General features: G+C 42.4%; 1 protein-coding gene across 8 annotated transcripts in view; it reads left to right on the plus strand.

The window, feature by feature from the left end:
* Positions 1-15,970, plus strand: part of UEVLD (UEV and lactate/malate dehyrogenase domains) — a 76,838-nt gene that overhangs the window by 44,401 nt on the left and 16,467 nt on the right. For 6 of the 8 annotated variants that reach the window (XM_033207695.1, XM_033207693.1, XM_033207698.1 and 3 more), the window contains 2 exons: positions 1,794-1,896; positions 14,916-15,086. In XM_033207695.1, the coding sequence (XP_033063586.1) occupies positions 1,794-1,896; positions 14,916-15,086 (274 nt within the window). The remainder of the gene's footprint in view (positions 1-1,793; positions 1,897-14,915; positions 15,087-15,970) is intronic. The other 2 variants (XR_004436197.1, XM_033207694.1) reach the window with 2 other exon arrangements.

A 15,970-nucleotide genomic window follows, 5' to 3' on the forward strand; every position in this document is an offset into this window, starting at 1 on the left:
AGTCAGCCCACTGTGCCACCCTATTTAGAGACATGTGGAGTGTTTTCCATGAGATCTCTGGGGAGAGTACTGCATGATAATAGGATTTGGTTTTAGATTTTATAGCTATTATACTTTTTTTTTTTTTTTTTAAGAAAAAGCTGGCCGGGCGTGGTGGCTCACGCCTGTAATGCCAGCACTTTGGGAGGCCAAGGTGGGCGGATCACAAGGTCAGGAGATCGAGACCATCCTGACTAACATGGTGAAACCCCGTCTCTACTAAAAATACAAAAAAAATTTAGCTGGGCGTGGTGGTGAGCGTCTGTAATCCCAGCTACTCTGGAGGCTGAGGCAGGAGAATGGCGTGAACCCACGAGGCAGAGCTTGCAGTGAGCCAAGATCACGCCACTGCACTTGAGCCTGGGCGACAGAGTGAGACTCCGTCTCAAAAAGAAAAAGAAAAAGCTGGCATTATTTTTTAACTTTTCTGCTACAAATAAGACACCCAAATAGACCCAAAAGCTCTTTCAGAATGAAAATAACATCAAAATGAAAACATAAATCAAGAGCAATAGCAGAAGTATTGAGTGCACCAAGTCATCTTTATTAACTCATCCCATTAAAAGAAACCTGCAGAGGCCAGGCATGGTGGCTCATGCCTGTAATCCCAGCACTTTGAGAGGACAAGGCAGGCAGATCACTTGAGGTCAGGAGTTCGAAACCAGCTTAGCCAACATGGTGAAACCCCATCTCTACCAAAAATATAAAAAATTAGCCAGGAGTGATGGCATGTGCCTGTAATCCCAGCTACTCAGGTGGCTGAGGCAGAAGAATTGCTTGAACTTGGGAGATGGAGGTTACAGTGCTGAGCTCATGCTACTGCACTCCAGCTGGGGTGACAGAGCAAGACTCCTCCTCAAAAAAAAAAAAAAAAGAAAGAAAAAAGAAAAGAAAAGAAAACCTGCAGAGTCGGGCACAGTTGCTCACACCTGTACTTCCAGCACTTTGGGAGACCAAGGCAAGGGCATCACCTGAGGTCAGGAGTTCATGACCAGCCTGGCCAATATGGTGATACCCCGTTTCTACTAAAAATACAAAATTAGCTGGGCATGGTGGTGCATGCCTGTAATCCCATCTACTTGGGAGGCTGAGGCAGGAAAATCACTTGAACCTAGGAGGCAGAGATTGCAGTGAGCCGAGATCATACCATTGCACTCCAGCCTGGGCGACGAGTGAAACTCCATCTCAAAAGAAACCTGCAATCTGTGACTGGTGAGTTAAGCCCTGTTAGAACTTTTAGTAGTCAAGCCTACAGGATTACTTATTGAAGTTCGTAATTTCTTTTTTTTTTTTTTTTTTTTGAGATAGAGTCTCGCTCTGTCGCCCAGGCTGGAGTGCAGTGACACGATCTTGGCTCACTGCAATCTCTTCTTCCTGGGTTCAAGCAGTTCTCCTGCCTCAGCCTCCTGAGTAGCTGGGATTATAAGCATGTGCCACCATGCTCAGCTTGTTTTTGTATTTTTAGTAGAGACAGGGTTTCGCCATGTTGGCCAGGCTAGTCTCGAACTCCTGACCTCAGGTGATCCACTCGCCTTGGCCTCCCAAAGTGCTGGGATTACAGGCCATCAAGCCTGGCCACAGTTAATAATTTCTTACTTGCATGTCACTTTTACTGCTACTGTGTTACTTATTCTTCTTAACACTAAAAGACAGTGTAGGAGGCCTATTTATTGTCCTTTGGTCCTCATTGTTGAATGAATTTAAGTTGAGTCTCTGGCCATGTTCAGTGTAATGTTCTTTCTCTTACTGTACAGGGCATTGCGGACAGGCTGGTCCTCTTAGACCTCTCAGAAGGGACTAAAGGAGCCACGATGGACCTTGAAATCTTCAACCTTCCTAATGTGGAGATCAGCAAAGGTCTGTTTATTCTGCTTAAAGATGTTTGCCTTATTAGCTCTTCATTTTTGACTCCTAGAATGTTAATGCTGAAAAGCACCTTAAAGATCACCTTGTCCTGGCCGGGTGCGGTGGCTCAAACCTGTAATCCCAGCACTTTGGGAGGCCGAGACGGGTGGATCACAAGGTCAGGAGATTGAGACCATCCTGGCTAACACGGTGAAACCCCGTCTCTACTAAAAAAATACAAAAAAACTAGCCGGGCGAGTGGCGGGCACCTGTAGTCCCAGCTACTCGGGAGGCTGAGGCAGGAGAATGGCATGAACCCGGAAGGCGGAGCTTGCAGTGAGCTGAGATCCAGCCACTGCACTCCAGCCTGGGCGACAGAGCAAGACTCCGTCTCAAAAAAAAAAAAAAGATCACCTTGTCCAAGTCTCTCATTTTACATATTGGGAAACTAAGATTGAAATAAGTTAAATGACTTACCCAAAGTCATTCAGGGATTTTAACTGATTATATTAATAAGAATCAAGGCCGGGCGCGGTGGCTCAAGCCTGTAATCCCAGCACTTTGGGAGGCCGAGACGGGCGGATCACGAGGTCAGGAGATCGAGACCATCCTGGCTAACATGGTGAAACCCCGTCTCTACTAAAATATACAAAAAATTAGCCGGGCGAGATGGCGGGCGCCTGTAGTCCCAGCTACTCGGGAGGCTGAGGCGAGAGAATGGCGTAAACCCGGGAGGCGGAGCTTGCAGTGAGCTGAGATCCGGCCACTGCACTCCAGCCTGGGCGACAGAGCGAGACTCCGTCTCAAAAAAAAAAAAAAAAAAAAAAAAAAAAAAAAAAAAGAATCAAATGAGCAAATAATTCAGATTTATTCAGATTGGTCAGAAGGAGTTATTCCTTGTTTTTGACTTATACCTCAAAACAAATTTCTCTCTGATTGCCTCTTTTTTTTAGAATATATTGGTTAAGAGCATTGGCTTTAGAGTTCCACAGATAGAAGTTTCCATCCTTGCTCTGCAATGATAGTGCTGACATTTGTCAGATTATATAATCTAGCAAACTTCAGTTTTCTCATCTATAAAGTAGAAATAATACCTACCTCTTGATATATAGCAAAGTGCTAAACCAAGAATAAGAAAAAAAGTTTTAGCTGGGTGTGGTGGCTCATGACTGTAGTCCCAGCTATGTGGGAGGCTGAGGCAGAAGGATTACTTCAGCCCAGCCCAGGTGTTCAAGGCTGCAGTGCACTAGGATTGTGACTGTGAATAGCCACCATACTCCAGCCTGGGCAACATATCGAGACCGTCTCTGAAAAAAAAAAAAAAGAAAGAAAAAAATTTAGTTTACATTCATTGCACTTAAATACATTGTTAAAATAAATTTTAATAATCAAAAGATTTTCTATGTCAATAACATTTGAAATATTAAATTTTCTATCTTTTTTTCTTTTTTTTTGAGTCAGGGTTTCACTCTGTCACCCAGGTGTGAGTGCAGTGGCATTATTCAGCTCACTGGAACCTCCACTTCCCCAGCTCAAGCTATCCTTTCACCTCTGCCTCCCAAATAGCTGGAACTACAGGCATGCACCACCATGCCTGGCTAATTTTTGTATTTGTAGTAGAAACAGGATTTGCCTTATTGCCCAGACTGGTTTTGAACTCCTGGACTCAAGTGATCTGCCCGCCTCAGCCTCCCAGAGTACTAGGATTATAGTCATGAGCCACTGCACCCTGCCCTATCTTGTTTTTTAATTAAAAAATTTGCATGTATTTTATAATGTACATAACATATTAGTATAGACATATTTATGTAGGTAAATACCATATTTGGGGATGTGGGGTTGAAAATATCTTACCAAGGATGCATGATCCAAAAAAAAAGAAAAAAGGCCACTGAACTAGAATAAACATTTCCTAAAGCCTTTCTACCAAGTTATGGGTAAGGTCAGATTATAACATGCTATAGTTGTTTGGCTTCCCTTTCACTTTCCTTAGGTCCCCTTTATTCCTTGACAATATTTTCCAAATAATATATAAAGACATACAGTATCACAAGCCTTAATAAACTAAGGAATGTAGTCAGAAAAGTTGAAATTATACCTATCAGTTGTAAAAGTTAGGTGTAAAAGTTTTAGTAAGCCTTCGGCTGCCTGTAGGATACAATGAGTTCATTTTCCTTCTCGGGAAAGAGAAGGATAGTTGCTTTAAGGATCTTTTTTATAAGTCTCATGTAGAAGTTTTTTGGGGAACTGGATATTCTCTTGTACCTGTGATTTTCAGGTACTGAAATTCTTAAGGGACTTCCTAACTCTTCTAAATCACTTTAGGAGACTCTTTAGTATATGGACTCTAGAGGTTGTGAGACCATGTAGGACCTGAAGAAATTGTTCCTTCCTGTGTATCTCATTAACCATCAATAGTTATTGCTTCAGATAATTGAAAGACTAGAATCTTTGGAATAGATGTGTAGTATATGGTGCTTACCACCAAGTAAGGAGTCAGTAATTATCTGTTGAATGTTGAATGGTATATCATCTTGGGGTAACTTTTATTCCTGTTCCCCTTATTAATTGCGGTTGTACTTTTCTTTTTTTTTTTTTTTTTTAAGAGACAAGGTCTTGCTCTGTGGTCCAAGCTGGAGTGCAGTGGTGCCATCATAGCTCATTGTAACCTCAAACTCCTGGGTTCAAGTGATCCTCCCACCTCAGCCTCCTAAGTAGCTTGGACTACAGGCATGTGCCACCATGCCTGGCTAATTTATTTTCGTTTTTGCAGAGACAGGGTCTTGCTCTCTTGCCCTGGATGGTCTTAAACTCCTAGCCTCAAGCAGTACTCCTACCTCAGCCTCAAAAGTATCTGGGACTATAGGTGCATGTCACCATACCCAGCATGGTTGTATATTTCTGATAGCATTTAATTTAATTACTATTAGATGAAGTAATTTTATTTGTTTATTTTTTTTTAGACAGTGTCTCACTCTGTTGCCCAGGATGGAGGGCAGTGGCAGAATCATGGCTCACCGAAGCCTTGACCTACGAGGCTCAAGTGATTCTCCCATCTCAGTCTCCCAAGTAGCTGGGACCACAGGCATGTGCCACACCAAATTTTTTTTTTTTTTTTTTTTGAGACAGAGTTTTGCACTTTGCCCAGGCTGAAGTGCAATGGCATGATCTCAGCTCACTGCAAGCTCCGCCTCCTAGGTTCACGCCATTCTCCTGTCTCAGCCTCCCGAGTAGCTGGGACTACAGGTACCCGCCACCATGCCCGGCTAATTTTTTGTGTTTTCAGTAGAGACAGGGTTTCACTGTGTTAGCCAGGATGGTCTTGATCTCCTGACCTCGTGATCTCTCCACTCAGCCTCCCAAAGTACTGGGATTACAGGTGTGAGCCACCGCTCCCGGCCCTAATTTGTTAATTTTTTGTAGAGGCAGGGTCCCCCTATGTTGCCAAGGCTGGTCTTGAACTCCTGGGTTCAAGCCATCCTCCCTCCTTGGCCTCCCAAAATGCTGGGATTACAGCCATGAGCCACTGTCCATCCTTAGATGAAGTAATTTTAAATGTAATGTTAACTGACTTCTCATGAATACATTCTGTGATATGGAGAAGTACATTAATAATTTGGGGAATTAAAGCTCATTTGGAAATTTTAGTAATGCCCTATCATAACACACACAGATGATTGCAGCTGACTGATCATCTGATGTCTTTTTAAATAGCTACTATAACATTTTGGGGAGGGATATACATATATACATATGAGCATGAAAATTTACATACAGATACATACATACATACATATATAGTTATGTTTGTGTATATACAGACAATCTAGAGAAATACTAAGAAACTGTTAAGACGTTGGGTGCGGTGGCCCATGCCTGTAATCCCAGCACTTTGAGAGTCTGAGGCGAGTGGATCACCTGAGGTCAGGAGTTCAGGACCAGCCTGGCCAACATGGTAGAACCCCATCTCTACTAAAACTACAGAAAATTAGCCAGGCGTGTTGGTGGGTACTTGTAATCCCAGCTACTCAGGAGGCTGAGGCAGGAAGATCACTTGAACCTGGTAAGCGGAGGTTGCAGTGAGCTGAGATTATGCCATTGCACTCCAACCTGGGCAACAAGAGTGAAACTCCGTCTCAAAAAAAAAAGAAAAAGAAACTATAAAGAGTAGTTGCTTCAGGAGTCAGACTGAGGGAATTGATTTTGCACTTGTTTTTTGCATATAATAGTATATATGTTTAAATCTTTTTATCTTTTTATTGTGCTCAAATACATATAACATAAAATTTACCATTGGTGACTTTAGGTACTCATTCACAATGTTGTGCAACTATCACCACTAATTTCCAGCATTTTCACCACCCCAAAAAGAAGCTCTGTACACATTGAGCAATTACTCTCCATTTTCCCTTCTCCCAGGTTCTGGCAACTACTAATCTGTCTGTTCTGTGGATTTTCCTGTACTAGCTATTTTATATAAATGGAATCAGATAGTATGTGACTTTTGTGTCACTTCGCATAATGTTTTCAAGGTACATACATATTGTGGCATGTGTCGGTGCATCATTCATTTTTGTGGCTAATGTTTCTTGGTATGGATATACCACATTTTATTTATCCATTTATCGGTTAATGGATATCGGGTTGCACTTTTTCACTACTGTAACTACTGCTACTATGAATATTCATGTACCAGTTTTTTTAATACCTCTTTTTGGTTCTTTTGGATGTATATCCAAAAGTAAAATTGCTGGATTATATGGTAATTTGATCTCCACTGCAACCTCCGCTTCCTGGGTTCAGGCTATTCTCCTGCCTCAGCTTCCCAAGTAACTGGGATTACAGGAGCACTCCACCATGCCTGGCTAATTTTTTATTTATTTATTTTTTTTTTTTTGAGATGAAGCCTCGCTCTGTCACCCAGGCTGGAGTGCAGTGGCGCTTTCTCAGCTCACTGCAACCTCCGTCTTCTGGGTTCAAGCGATTCTCCTGCTTCAGCCTCCCGGGTAGCTGGGACTACAGGCACGTGCCACCATGCCTGGCTGAATTTTTGTATTTTTAGTAGAGGCAGGGTTTCACCATGTTAGCCAGGATGGTCTCAATCTGCTGACCTCGTGATCTGCCCGCCTTGGCCTCCCAAAGTGATGGGATTACAGGTGTGAGCCACCGTGCCCAGCCTAATTTTTTTTTTTTTTTTGAGACCGAGTCTCACTCGTTCAGGCTGGAGTGCAGTGGTGCAATCTTGGCTCTCTGCAACCTCCACCTCCTGGGTTCAAGTGATTCTCTTGCCCCAGCCTACGAATAGCTGGGATTACAGACGTGCACCAGCACACCCAACTAATTTTTGTATTTTTAGGAGAGATGGGGTTTCACCATATTGGCCAGGCCAGTCTTGAATACCTGACCTCAAATTATCTGCCCGCCTTGGCCTCCCAAAGTGCTGGGATTATAGGCATGAGCCACTGCCTGGCCATAGCTACCATTTTTTAAGGGAATACATGTATTCATACTCTGTTACTTCTCTTACTCCAGTTTATAGATGAAGCAAGTAAGACTCAGATTTTGAATTAGGTTACACAGTAAGAGACTGAGTTGGAGTTTCAAACATACATCTGTTACCAATTTCTTATGATTCATTCTAGAAATAGCCAGTGCATATACAAGTGTAAATGTTTGTGTGTGCAGGTAGGTGTGTGTGTGTATAGAGAAAAATAATTGTAAAGAAAAACTTAAGTCATTGTTGACATAATAGAGCAAAATAAAATTAGTTCAATAGACAGTGGTTCTTAAGACACGGTTTATGGGTTGATCACTGTTTTTTTTTTTTTTTTTGAGACAATCACTCTGTCAACCAGGCTGGAATGCAGTGGCATGATCTTGGTTCACTGCAACCTCTGCCTCCCAGGTTCAAGCAATTCTTGTGCCCCAGCCTCCTGAGTAACTGGGATTACAGGTGTGCGCCACCACACCCAGCTAATTTTTTTTTTCTTGAGACGGAGTTTCGCTCTTGTCACCCAGGCTGGAGTGCAATGGCGCGATCTCAGCTCACTGCAACCTCCACCTCCTGGGTTCAAGTGATTCTCCTGCTTCAGCCTCCCGAGTAGCTTGGATTACAGGTGTGCACCACCACACCCAGCTAATTTTTGTATTTCAGTGGAGATGGGATTTCGCCATGTTGTCTCGAACTCCTGACCTCAGGTGATGCGCCCGCCTCAGCCTCCCAAAGTGTTGGGATTACAGGCGTGAGCCACTGCGCCTGGCCTCAGCATTCTTTATAGAACTCCAAAACCCAGCTCACTGCAGCAGTAATGATTAAACCATGCGCCTGAACTGAGCAGTGATTTCCTACATTGTTTAAATATGAGTATCCCTGTTTAACACTTTAAAAATCTACACATTTCACCATTTCAGTCTATTCATTGACTGAAACATAATGCCCAAAGTTACTATGAATTCATTCATTGGGATTTTCCCCTCCAAAAGAACATAGGAATTTTTTTTTTGAGATGGAGGCTCACTCTGTTGTCCAAGCTGGAATGTAGTGGCAAGATGATAGCTCACTGCACCCTCCGCCTCCTGGGTTCAAGGGATTTTCCTGCTTCAGCCTCCTGAGTAGCTGGGACTAGACGTGTGCCCCACCATGCCCGACCAAGTTTTTTTTTCTTTTTCTGAGATGGAGTCTCACTCTGTTGCCAGACTGGAGTACAATGACATGATCTCGGCTCACTGCAACCTCCGCCTCCCAGGTTCAAGCGATTCTCCTGCCTCAGCCTCCCGAGTAGCTGGGATTACAGGCATGCACTACCATGCCTGGCTAATTTTGCATTTTTAGTAGAGACGGGGTTTCACCATGTGGGTCAGGCTGGTCTTGAACTCCCGACCTCATGTGATCCGCCCACCTCAGCCTCCCAAAGTGCTGTGATTACAGGCGTAAGCCACCGCGCCCGGCCTAATTTTTTTATTTTTATTTTTTGAGACAGTCTTGCTCTGTTGCTCAGGCTGGAGTGCAGTGGTGCAATCTTGGCTCACTGCCACCTCCGCCTCCCGGGTTCAGGTGATTCTCCTGCCTCGGCCTCCTGAGTAGCTGGGATTACAGGTGCACACCACCAAGCCTGGCTAATTTTTGTATTTTTAGTAGAGACGGGGTTTCACCATGTTGTTCAGGCTGGTCTCAAACTCCTGGCCTCAAGTGATTCACCTACCTTGGCCTCCCAAAATGCTGGGATTATAGGCGTGAGCCACCACACCCAGCCTTCAGGAAGATTTTTAATAGCTATCATCTTAGCACAGTTTTCTAGATTAATGGTCATTATCATTAGTATGAGAGAACACAAATTTCTAAAATTTTGGGTCACATTAAAAAATAATTTGAAAAGAGTATATTCAATAATTTTTAGTACTGTGAGAATGGTTTAATGATATACCAGATAAATGAAAATATGTGTAGTGTCTTCAGTATATTCAGACTGATAGAGTAGCTAGAATATTTCAATAGCTCTCCACAGTATTTACACATCATTATTTGATACAGAGTTACCTGGTCTTTCAGTATTTTAAATAATCAGCAGTGTTTTAAAATGAGTTCATATTTCATTCATCATAACGTTAGCCTCATCCGAGAACAGTAGTATATTAAAGCATGAAATATTATTTACTGGGTCTTTTGACATACTTGATTTGATCATCCCTTAGTATAACTGTGACCAGCCTTTGGTTTAGGTTGTAGACCTTGGCTTAGCAGGAAGGATATAGTTTTTTTTTTGGGCTACCTATAGAAATGGGAAAGAGGTGAGAGGCTTGTGTCCTCATAACACAGATGCTGACCGAGTTCTTGGCATGGGAGGAAACTTACCATTATGCTAATGTCTAAGTAGGACAGCTCATATTTGAACCAGGCAGTCTCATTCTGAAGCTCTCCTTACTAACTCTTATACTACATTGTGTGATATATAGAGTAGGGACAATATCATGTTCACTTTTGTTTTCTTAGGGCCTAACACATTACCTGTGACATAACAGGACCTTAGTAGGAGTTTGTTGAATTCATTATTGTCAAATGAATTTTTATCCTGATGCTTTTTTTTTTTTTTTTTGTGACGGAGTCTCGCTCGGTCACCCAGGCTGGGGTGCAGTGGTGCGATCTCAGCTCATACAACCTCCGGCTCCCAGGTTCAAGCGATTCTCTAGCTTCAGCCTCCTGAGTAGTTACAGGTGCGTGCCACCACGTCTGGCTAATTTTTTTGTATTTTTAGTAGAGACGGGGTTTCACCATGTTGGCCAGGCTGGTCTCGAACTCCTAACCTCGTGATTCACCCACCTCGGCCTCCCAAAGTGCTGGGATTACAGGCATGAGCCACTGCGCCTGTCCTATCCTGATCCTTAGCCTTGTAATATATAGCTTTGTATAATCATGCTTAAAGTTCTTTCTAATTCTCTTTATAACTGTATAATCTTCTTCCCTTATTAAATCATCAACTTATAAGGGAAGACTTGAAGAGTCAGACAAAGATTTTGAGTGCTAGGTACAAGGAACTTAGTTGTCTGTGGAGCAATGCTAACCAAACCTGGCTGTGCATCAGAATCATCTGGGGGTTTGCATTCCTGGAAGCTATCTCCCCTTATATATTTAAGTAAAATCTTCAGAACATGGGCTAATCTGCATTTTTATTAAGCTTCCCAGGTTATGCTTAGGCACCTAGCCTAGCATTTAAGAACTGCTGCAAGGGATTGATAGAAATGGAAGACTCTACTTGGTCAGAAGCAGCTTAAAGTTTAGATAAAAAAACACATGCAATATGTAAACAGTCATTCATGACAAGAGAGTGAGGAGACACTATGTGATTAATGCCAAGAGAGTGGTCCAGACAGTGAGGACTTGGAAGTTGGGTGGAGACAGAGATTGCTTTCAGCTGATTAGGATTGAGGTCGTTGCTGGTTCTTCTGGGATTGGGGAGATTTGGACTGGCAGAAAGTTGGGGGAAATGTTCTAATTGCTATGCGACTAGATCTTGGAGGTGGAAAGATGAGTAAGAAACAAATAATCTTTGTTCCCCTAGAGCTCATAATATGTTTGATGTAGACAGTTAAGCAGATGTTTGTCAAACATGTGGTAAGAGCAGTGAGAATTTGAGCAAAAGCCAGTATCAGGAAAATTAGGTAAATATTCTAGGGAATGAATATAGACCAATTTAGCCTGCATCACAAGTTTATGTAGGAGAATTTAAAGAAATACTGAGCTGGGCGCTGTGGCGTACACCTATATAGTACCTCCTACTTGGCAGGCTGAGGCTGGAGGATTGTTTGAGCCCAGGGATTTGAATCCAGCCTGGGCAACATAGCAAGACCCCATGTCTAAAAGAAAACTTTGAAAGAAATACTGGCTTTTAAACTCAAAGGAGGCCGGGCACAGTGGCTCATGCCTGTAATTCCAGGACTTTGGGAGGCCGAGGCAGGTGGATCACCTGAGGTCAGGAGTTTGAGACCAGCCTGGCCAACATGGTGAGACCCTGTCTCTACTAAAAATCCAAAAATTAGCTGGGCATGGTGATGGGCACCTGTAATCCCAGCAACTCTGGAGGCTGAGGCAGGAGAATCACTTGAACCTGGGAGGCAGAGGTTGCAGTGAGCCAAGATGGCACCATTGCACTCCAGCCTGGGTGACAAGAGCAAAACTCCATCTCAAAAAAAAAAAAAAATTAAGGCCAGGCGTGGTGGCTCACACCTATAATCCCAGCACTTTGGGAGGCCAAGGCGGGTGGATCATGAGGTCAGGAGATCGAGACCATCCTGGCTAACATGATGAAACCCTGTCTCTACAAATGAAATGAAAAATGAAATGAAATGAAATGAAAAGAAAAGAAAAAATAAATAAAATAAAATAAAATAAAATATAAAATAAAATAGCCCTGTGTGGTGGTGGGCGCTTGTAGTCCCAGCTACTCAGGAGGCTGAGGCAGGAGAATGGCCTGAACCTGGGAGGCAGAGCTTGCAGTGAGCCAAGATCGGGCCACTGCACTCTAGTCTGGGAGACAGAGCAAGACTCCGTCTCAAAAAAACAAAAACAAAACAAAACAAAGTAAATAAATAAAAAATAAACTCAAAGGAATTGATTTAAAGGCCAGAGAGCTTGATGGGAAAATCTTTTGGAGTAGGAAGCCTTTCTTGTACTTTTGAAATCATATTAGGGGCCAGGTACAGTGGCTCATGCCTGTAATTCCAGCACTTTGGGAGGCCAAGGCAGGCAGATCACCTGAGGTGAGGAGTTCGAGACCAGCCTGGCCAACATGGTGGAACTCTGTCTTTACTAAAAATACAAAAATTAGCCGGGCGCAGTGGCGGGCACCTGTAATCCCAGCTACTAGGGAGGCTGAGGCAGGAGAATCACTTGAAACCTGGAGGTGGAGGTTGCAGTGAGCCGAGATTGTACACCACTACACGCCAGCCTGGGCAACAGAGTGAGACCCTGTCTCAAAAAAAAAAACAAACAAAAAACAAAACAAAAAAAAAAGAAAAGCAGTCACATTAGGCAGCCACTACTATGTTTACTCCTAAGTCAACCTTGAAGATGAGGAAGCTAAAGGAGCAAAGAAAAGAAATCACAATAGCCTGTGGCCAGATTGTAAAGTTATAAATTGAACTGTCCACTGATATTTCATAATATGGACAGACCACCTAACCTCTCCACATAACAGTTTCCTCATCCTTATGAGGGTGTAATAGTAAGTTTCTAAATGTAGCATAGTGTTTAATAGCACTTTGAAGTCAGACTGCATGGGCTTAACCTCTGGCTCTACACTTCAGTTCTATGACTTTGAGCAGGTTATTTGACTTCTCTGTGCCTCAGATTTCTCATCTGTAAAATACTCCATTGTGTATTGTTGATTAGATTAAGCAAATAAATATATGGAGAACTGTTAGAACAGTGTTTGACACATACGGAATTGTTAAGTGTATCCCTTCCAGCTCTAATGTCTTCTAATTTTTGAGGTTTTGACTCATCACCAGGCATCCACTGTAAACCCTACAACATTGGAATTACTTAAGAGGACTCATGAAGAACCATAATTAAAATATAGGACTTAGTGTTTAGATCTACCATCACTACAACTGTATCAGAATAGGAAGTAAAATTAGATAATGCATCTCCAGTGGACACATTGCACAAATGTTTCCTTCTGAAACTTGTTTAGAAAGATGGCCTTAGCCGGGTGTGGTGGCTCATGCCTGTAATCCCAGCACTTTGGGAGACTGAGGTGGGTGGATCACCTGAGGTCAGGAGTTCGAGACCAGACTCACCAACGTGGAGAAACCCCACCTCTACTAAAAATACAAAATCAGCTGGGCATGGTGACACATACCTGTAATCCCAACTACTTGGGAGGCTGAGGCAGGAGAATCTCTTGAACCTGGGAGGCAGAGGTTGTGGTGAGCCGAGATCGTGCCATTGGACTCCAGCCTGGGGCAACAAAAGCAAAACTCCATTTCAAAAAAAAGAAGAAAGATTGCCTTAGAGGCTTAATTAAGAATATAAACAATGGAGTCTGCTGTCTCCCTGGGAGGCTAATAATTCATTTGTAAATGTTGACTGGACTGATGCCATTCTAATTAGTTTATTATGGTTCTCTTATTTCTGATGTTGGTAAGATCTGGCCATGGTTTGGGCATGTACTTACTGTAAAACACACTGTGCAATGGTGAGTAATATAGTTGTAACAGCATAACATGTGATGGACGGTCAAAGGTGCTCTGGAATCAGAGTGAACTCCATAGACTAGCTTTTCCTAAGTCATAACAGTTGATTACCTGTAGTTCCCATTGAAAGTAGTAGTTACCCAAGTAACTTCCATATAAGAAAAGTCAACATTTACAAATGAGGCAGGTGCGGTAAAGTCTCAGCTTCTCAGGAGGCAGAAGCAGGAGGATTACTTGAGCCCACGAGTTTGAGTCCAGCCTGGGCAATATAGTGAGACCTTGTCTCTTTATTTAAAAAAAAAAAAGAAGAAGAAGAAAAGAAAAGCCAAGATATTTAATTTAATTTAGAGATTTTTGAACCACTCTTTAGAGTAGAATCCTTGATAAGTAAAACAGATTTTTAAAAAGCAGCACTACTCTGCTTGGATAGGCCAAAGTAAGTAGCCTGGAGCTGTGCTTACCAGTCTTCTTCCTACTTATTTCCACTCCTCCCTGATGGCCTCTGAGTTTCTTTCAAGGAGCTTTAGGGCGCCTAAGCTCACAGTTTAGGAAACGATGGTGTAATTAATTTTAGGTTCATTTTGCCTATAGCATAATATTTATTTTCCCTTAAAATTGTAACTTATATAAAAAACTCAGTTCCTGTTTGTAGGTTTTAGATCCCATAATTTATTTTGTTTATTACTATTGCTATCTTCCCCCCTTGGGATACACTCTTACTCTTTTTTATTGATAATATTTATTTTCCCTTAAAATTGTAACTTACATAAAAAACTCAGTTCCTGTTTGTAGGTTTTAGATCCCATAATTTATTTTGTTTATTACTATTGCTATCTTCCCCCCTTGGGATACACTCTTACTCTTTTTTATTGAGACAGAGTCTCACTCTGTCGCAAGACTCTGGAGTGCAATGGCGAGATCTCAGCTCACTGAACCTCCGCCTCCCGGGTTCAACCGAATCTCTGCCTCAGCCTCCTGAGTAGCTGAGACTACAGTCACACACCACCATGCCTGGCTAATTTTTGTATTTTTAGTAAAGATGGGGTTTCACCATGTTAGCCAGGCTGGTCTCGAACTCCTGGCCTCAAGTGATCCACCAGCCTCAGCCTGCCAAAGTGCTGGGATTACAGGCATGAGCCACCACACCCAGCCAACACTTACTCTTAATCCTCTATTTGGAGGCAAACCTCTGCATTTTGTATGCTTTTGTGGATATGGGGTTGATTTATGGGGAGGCATGCCTAAAAACTCTCTGTTGAAAAGACAAACCTTTTAATCATGAGCTAGAACTTGATTAAATCTTGTATCTTCAGCTCAGACTGTTTGTTTTCATTCACTAGATTTGTCTGCCTCTGCTCATTCCAAGGTGGTGATCTTCACAGTCAACTCCTTGGGTAGTTCTCAGTCCTACCTTGATGTGGTACAGAGCAATGTGGATATGTTCAGAGCCCTTGTCCCAGCTCTGGGACATTATAGTCAACACAGTGTCCTGCTCATTGCATCTCAACCAGGTAAAATGCTTTATTTTAAATTAAGTTGATGGTCCAGTGCATCAGTAGAATTGCCATTACTGATAAAAACCATAAAACTTTAGGGCCTGGCACAGTGACTCACACCTGTAATCCCAACACTTTGGGAGTCTGAGGTGGACGGATCACCTGAGGTCAGGAGTTCAAGATCATCCTGGCCAACATGGTGAAACCCTGTCTCTACCAAAAATACAAAAGTTAGCTGGGCATGGTGGCGGGCGCCTGTAATCCCAACTACTTGGGAAGCTGAGGCAGGAGAATTGCTTGAACCCAGGAGGTGGTGGTTGCAGTGAGGCCGAGATGGTGTCACTGCACCCCAGCTGGCCAACAGAGTGAGACTCTGTCTCAAAAAACAAAAACCAAAAAACAAAAAAAACCTTTAAATTATAAAGAGATGGCTAGAATATTCAGCAAAATTGCTTACACTACAGAAACAGTGTAGTATTCTGGCAACCAGTTACTTGTTATGACTAGCATTATCTAGAAGTTTCCAGCATACAATATTTTAATGAAATATGATATTATGTTCTAGGTTCTAAGCCATACCTTCCTCAGTGAGAAGATGTTTAAACTCCCAAGAGAAAAATGCAATGACTTATGTGCATATTTTGTTAATTCTGAAGTGTCAAAAATGTTAGCATGCCAGAGTGTATTTTTAACATTTTGCATTTTGCAGGTTATTTTGGAATTGTCATACTCAAAAATAGAAATATTTTCAAAGAGTTAGTTTGTACTGGACTCAAATTGGTGAACAGATTTTTTTTAAATGTTCCCAATGTAGGGGTATTGTATGCATTTCACTTGTTTTTTTGTAGTAATTTGTTGAGGGACATTGATCTCTTTAATTCTCAACATCCATTTGGAAT

This window comes from Trachypithecus francoisi, unplaced genomic scaffold, assembly GCF_009764315.1.
Source record: "Trachypithecus francoisi isolate TF-2019V2 unplaced genomic scaffold, Tfra_2.0 Lachesis_group8, whole genome shotgun sequence".
NCBI classification, from domain to species: domain Eukaryota; kingdom Metazoa; phylum Chordata; class Mammalia; order Primates; family Cercopithecidae; genus Trachypithecus; species Trachypithecus francoisi.